The sequence below is a fragment of the Helianthus annuus genome, chromosome 15 (assembly GCF_002127325.2).
Source record: "Helianthus annuus cultivar XRQ/B chromosome 15, HanXRQr2.0-SUNRISE, whole genome shotgun sequence".
In the NCBI taxonomy this organism is placed as follows: Eukaryota; Viridiplantae; Streptophyta; class Magnoliopsida; order Asterales; family Asteraceae; genus Helianthus; species Helianthus annuus.
In genome coordinates this window covers 71,832,754-71,839,200 of record NC_035447.2, presented here as the reverse complement: position 1 = coordinate 71,839,200, position 6,447 = coordinate 71,832,754, and the positions used below count along the sequence as shown (strand labels likewise).

Below are 6,447 nucleotides of genomic sequence, written 5' to 3'. Positions count from 1 at the left end.
CAACATCATGGTTGGCACCGACTTTATACTTTAAGATAGTATGCAATGTATTGCCAATTCGGTTGATTAAACATAATACAATAAGTGTTGTTTTGTATGTAACAAACTTGCATCTGTTTGAAGTTGTTAGATGCCAACTCAATCTCATATCACTTAAAGGATAATCTTGAGGTTGAAATCCTCGTGTATTACCCGGTGGCGGAGTATGAAGGAGACCCAAAAAGTCAGTAGGGACCGACTCTCAAAATCCGAATAAGTGAGGACCAAACTAGGGATAAGCAAATGATACCAGGTACCGATACCGAATTTACTGAACCAGGTATATTTTTGGTACCGAATTTACCGAACCGGGTACATTTTCGGTACCAACTTGTTACATTTTCAATACCGGTTTTTACCCTCAAATATCGGTACCGGACCGAACTAGTTATATTCGGTACTGATACCTACTTTTGGAGATTTTACGCTACAAAAAGAAATTCCATAAAATTAACACTACGAACGAAAAATCAGTACCCATCTCGTCACCACGACTAATTTACTTTCAATTTTTTAAAGTGAGCAAGTTTGTATATACCCAAAACAGCATTATTCCCATGATACAATTTATATATAAGACTTTAACTGACCATACAAATATACCCAAAACAGCATTATTCCCATGATCTTCTGTTACTATAATCAATGAATACAAGAAGATGCATGAACAATTGAACAAAGTGGATGATTCAACACATAAACAACAAGGTTAACATCTCGCACCCTGTTTACAGCTTCAAACCACAACCTTTTCAACGTCCCCAACTTCCACATACATACACAACAACACCAGAAAGAAAAATAACAACACGCAACAATAAACACTTCCTTCGGTTGATAAATTTACCATCTTCTCAACTTCTGAATATATCGAGCATTCTCAGGTTAAGAGGGCTTTTCAAGATCTGCAGAAAAAGGTTCCAACACAAATTAGTTACCAATTTCATGAATAATTGATATTGTCAAATATTGAAAGGCTGCCGTTATACAAACACTCATATGAGTCGTATGATCGAGCAGGAGTCAAAACAGGCCGCATAATAGTCATAAGGCAAAAAATCGTAATATGAGTTCTATGAGAACCAAATCGTACGGCCTGTATCATGGTATCATGGTTTGACTGATAATTAACGACAAATGTGAAGACTGACAAACCATAGGCCATAAAGTCAATATGACCTTTTTCGCCCGGTTATATGACATGTATGATGTGACCATAGTCACATGGATCGTGGTATGCTCCTGTACAGGAACGTGGAACGGGATCGCAATTCGCTAGGTCCCTAGAATTCGGTACGAGGGAGGGTAGGCTCATTTCGGATCGCTCCGGTACGATGTACCATATAATGTGGCACGATGTACTGTACCGGTTAAACTACGTGCTATTTATATAAATTTATAAGCTAAAGGACTAAACATAAACTAATCAAGATAAAGGGGGTTAATGGAGAAATAGCAACTTTTTACTAAACTCTTCTTATAAATTAGTTCTAAAAGTATAATGAAGGAAACTAGAGGGTGTAAAGTGACAAAAAAGTAAAGTTGATTTAAAACCCTAAAATATAAAACGATGAGAGCGGCGCTGCACATTCTTTCTCCCTTCTCATCTTCCATAAGTGATTAACTGTAACCAGAGCTTCCTGCTCCTGCCAGTTATTCCGGCAACAACGAAAGCGGTTCATGGCTGCATCTTGGGCAAAGACGACGCTGCCAACTTTCCAATTCTGGAGGTGGGAACGCCATTTCAACTTCGAAATCGCGATCCGGGTCGATCCGGGAACGTGAACGTACCGCAAATGGGATCGTGCGAACTGGATCGTAGATCGTGGGTAACCTAGCGACTTATGTGACTATGGATGTGAAAATAGGCTGATTTACACTTAATGGGAATGATTAATGAATCTTGATGATTGTTCACAAACTGTATGATAGCCATACACATGATCGGCAAAAAATGGTTATATGGATTGTATAACGGCCAAATCATCCTGCCCATATGATGTTTCAACTAACAAAATAATGACACATGTGAACACTGAAAAACATATACGGTTTAGTATGACCTATTTTCGCTATGTCATACAGGCCATATGAACCATACAACGCGTATGAAATGACAGTGGGATGATTTGCACTAATGAGAATGATTAATGAATCTTGATTATTCAAAAATAGTGAACAAATGGGCACAAAGATTCATTGTTGCAGAACAATATCAACCTATTCTTCTTTTAGCCATATAATTTCTTAAGCAATTGCACACTAACAGTTGAGATATAGTATTGGGTCCGTAGGCTTTAGGGTAGCCGGCCCTAGTTATGAGACCCACTTAAATAACTTGTTGACTACATAGAAACCCTAATCTTGTTCTATAAATACATATGATGTAGTTATAATCTAGGTCATTCTGTAACAGTTGTGAGCATTTAATAAAAGTGAAATCCTAGTTGCAACCCGAGGACGTAGGTCACCTTGACCGAACCACGTAAATTCTCATGTTCTTTATTTTCTGTTAGTGTGTGTGTGTTTCGCTTCTGCTCGAGCCTACTTTGATCCGATACCTTAATACAAACTACTACCAAAAGTTTGCTAATTTCATGCATAGCTAATACTAATAGGCCGCCGCTGTACAAATACCACAATTTATTTCGCGACTTAAGTGCTTCATGAATTCTAATTCCTTCTAACAAACTTTAACCATTCCTTCTAACAAACTTTAACCACTTTACCATATTTTAGTTTCTATTAAATATCCTATAAATCAAACCATACATTTACTGACAACAAGTATGAGAGCCAAATCATACAACAAGTATGACCATTTTTCGCCCTACACTACAATATACCACAAACTATTACAAAAACATCCTAACCTGTATGTTTATCCGACGCATCATGAAACTCCGGTTCCTCCTCCGGAACCGGACACAACCCCCTGTCACTCCCACCATTCACCCTTAACGGCGATCCAACCGCCGTTTCGCCATCCTTATCATCCGGAAACCTTACAACCACAACCGGACACACACAATGATTCACACAATAATCACTCACACTCCCAAGGTTCCTCCCTTTCACACTCCTCCTCCTAGAAGCCCCAAACCCTCTACTCCCCATAATAACCGCACTTAACCCTAACCGCTCAACCTCCAAACACAACCGCTCCTTCATATCATGATCCTTCACAATATGGATCTTAAAATTAATATTCGCATCTACTAACGGTTTCGCCAGATCGTTCGCTTTCGTTGCGGTAACCGCATCGAAATCGTCTTCGAGTTTTTGTTGCGAGTGTTCGTCGGTTAGGGTTCCGGTGGCCGGTGGTTCGACGGCGCCCCAATCGGCGCCGTAGAGGACGGAGGTAGGGCGGACGTGGAGGAGGATGACGGAGTCTCCTGGGCGGAGGTAGTTTTGTACTGCCCAGTTGACGGCGTAGGCGCTCTCGTCGCTTAGATCGACGGCGATGGCGATTTTCCGGTGAGTTCCGGCGGTTAATGGGAAGCGAGGGGAGGCGGGTTGGACGGTGATTGCTGGTGGTGGAGTTTCGGGTGACGTCATTGAAGATGAGGTTGTGTGGAAAGTGTTGAAGATTGTAGAGTTGCAGGAAGTCTGTGATGGAGGTTTTTGTTTAGAGTCTAGAAGGTTGAAGAAGAAAGTGGAGAGATGATTCGGTGGTGATGGTGCTTGATAAGATGAGTGTGTTGTCGCTTGACTTAGACTTCTTTTTTTTTCTTTAATTTGTTTGGTTCATTATCCTTTAAAAGAGTGCATCATGTTAGTTGATGGGTTGTGAGTATAAGAGCAGGCGGGGTAGTTCGTGATGACCACCCATCACGCGTTATAGCACCACGAACACCGTCGCCTCCATGTTGGTCACGTGTGATTTTTTAAACGCGTTGAATCCTTCACGCGTTGAAATGTTTGAAATTCGACCGTTTGATTATTTTTGACCGTTATTTAAACGGTAATATTCAGTAAAAAAAAAAACCTTTAAACCATTTATCTATTTATATCTCCATTTTACACACACCAATCTACATTTTTAAACCATTTTAAACTCATTTCACACAATTTTTATATCTTTCTAAAATGGAATTCCCTACAGATTCGACGTTTCCGATGTCTAGCGATAGTGATACCGAGTCGTCTTCCGACAACGAGACGCTAAAATATTTTGTGTCGGTGTATAACGAACTTGATGCCGAGTCGTCCCGCCCAAAGAAGAAGATGGTCGACCGTGATCATATACGTGCCAACGAAGTTTTGATGAACGATTATTTTGTGGAAAATCCGCTCTACAATGCCGAAACGTTTAGAGATCGGTTTCGTTTACCCAAAGAATTATTTTTAAAGATTCTTGGAGACATTAAAGCAAGCGAGGAATGGTTTCAAGAAGGTTACGATGCGAGGGGCAAACCAAGTTTCACGTGGATACAAAAATGCACGTCCGCCATTCGCCAACTAGCGACAGGTAACCCTCCCGATCAATATGATGAATACCTAGCTATGTTGGCCAGAACTTCACGTGAATGTTTGCAATTTTTTTGCAACGCGGTCATTAAGTTGTATGCTAAAGAGTTTTTACGTAAACCAACGAGCCACGACATCTCACGTATTTACGCCGCACACGAGGCTAGATGGCATTTTCCCGGGATGCTCGGTAGCATCGAATGTACACATATCGAGTGGAAAATTTGTCCAAGAGAGTTGCGAGGGGCGTATGATAGGGGAAACATTAAAAGACCAACCATCATGCTAGAAGCGATGGCGTCGAATGATTTATGGATTTGGCATTCGTATTTCGGTGTTCCAGGTTCAAACAACGACATCAATGTGTTGCACACGTCGCCGTTGTTTCAAACCGTAACGGATGGTACCGCACCTTCCTCTCATTTCTATGTTAACGGTCGACATTACAGACGAGACTTTTTTCTTGTGGATGGTATCTACCCGTCTTGGTCTGTTTTTGTGAAAGCTCCCTCATTTCCTGTCGAGCTTAAAGAAATCGGGTTCAAAAAATTGCAAGAATCGGCAAGAAAAGATGTTGAGAGGGCATTTGGTGTTTTAAATGGTAGATGGGGTATACTACACCGACCGGTTCGTGCGACGAACAAGAAATCAATACATAGCATAGTGTATGCATGTATCATATTGCACAATATGATGATCAAAGAAGACGGACGTGCAATATCCCCGGATTGGGTGTCGGATCCTCCTACACAAGTTCAAGTTCCACAAAATATCCATCTAGAATTGCGTAATGAAGAAACTCACTTTCGGTTGAGATACGATTTAATCGAACTAGTAGGTTCTCTAGGTTTGGAGTTTCATGATTCGGACGAGGAGTAGGGTTTTTTTTTTTTTAAATTGTATGTTTCATGATTTCTAGTATGTTAAATTGAAGTAGTATGTTTTAAATTTAATGAAATTTATAATTTTAGTGTTTTATTGTTAGTTTCTAATTTAAAATAAAAAATTAAAAAATTAGTGAAATTTATAATTTAGTGTTTAATTTCTAATTTTAAAATAAAAATTAAAAAAATTTGGGAGTGATAGAATTGTATCACTAGTGACCACCCTCACTACATTTCTATCACTAGTGATAGAATATTGGGTGATGACATGACATGAGTTGATTGGATATTGGGAGTGATAGAATTCTATCACTAGTGACCACCCCACTCCCCTAATGGGTACATCATACGGCTTCGGGTTGTATAACGTGTATAGTGGCACAGGGCCCGTGATTTTGAAAGGCATATGTTTTCAAAAAAATCCGATATATATATACATGTTTTATCGAATACTACGATTTTGTCATTTTCGTAATTGGACTGTTTATCGTTAAGGCATAAGGGCACATTTTTCGAGCTCGAACAGGGTACACGAGTTCTCAGAGACGTCACTGTGTACAGTGACGCAAGAGTGGTGAGTAGAAGGTGCCGGTAAGCGGGTTGTGGAGTTGAATGTTCATGGGACGACGTAGAGGTAGCGGGTTGTATGGGTTCACAGAAACACCGCCGTAAGGCTATAGGATGTGGTCATGACTCTCATGATCACCATAACCATCCACGTCAGTGCCATGTCACCCACCTCTAATACACCATCCAAAACCAATACCCTAAGGTGTGGTCATGACCCAAACCATTATCCCCTTATTTATTTTAATTTATCTTTGTCTAAAGAAAAAGGAAATTATTTTTTGAAAAATGGAAAGGAGGACCATGGTTGCCATGGTTTAATCCATGCAAACTATGGTGGATCATGTAAGGGGGTGATGTAGTCTTCCATTCATGTTTCTACCGCTGATGTTATCATTAGCATATCACGAAATTAATTTTTTGCTCTCTTTCAGTTAGAATTGTATTCAAATTTAGTATCGTAAACTAGATCGGGTATTCATAACAT

The 6,447-nt window shown here is 40.0% G+C and overlaps 1 protein-coding gene across 1 annotated transcript; it reads right to left on the bottom strand.

The window, feature by feature from the left end:
• Positions 1-625: 625 nt before the first annotated feature.
• Positions 626-3,805, bottom strand: LOC110911869 (universal stress protein PHOS32). The gene is made up of 2 exons (XM_022156519.2): positions 2,913-3,805; positions 626-944 (listed from the first exon to the last, which is right to left on the bottom strand). Exons 1-2 carry the CDS (start codon positions 3,595-3,597, stop codon positions 925-927), a joined length of 705 nt encoding a protein of 234 aa, XP_022012211.1. The 5' UTR covers positions 3,598-3,805; the 3' UTR covers positions 626-924.
• Between the last annotated feature and the right edge of the window lie 2,642 nt (positions 3,806-6,447).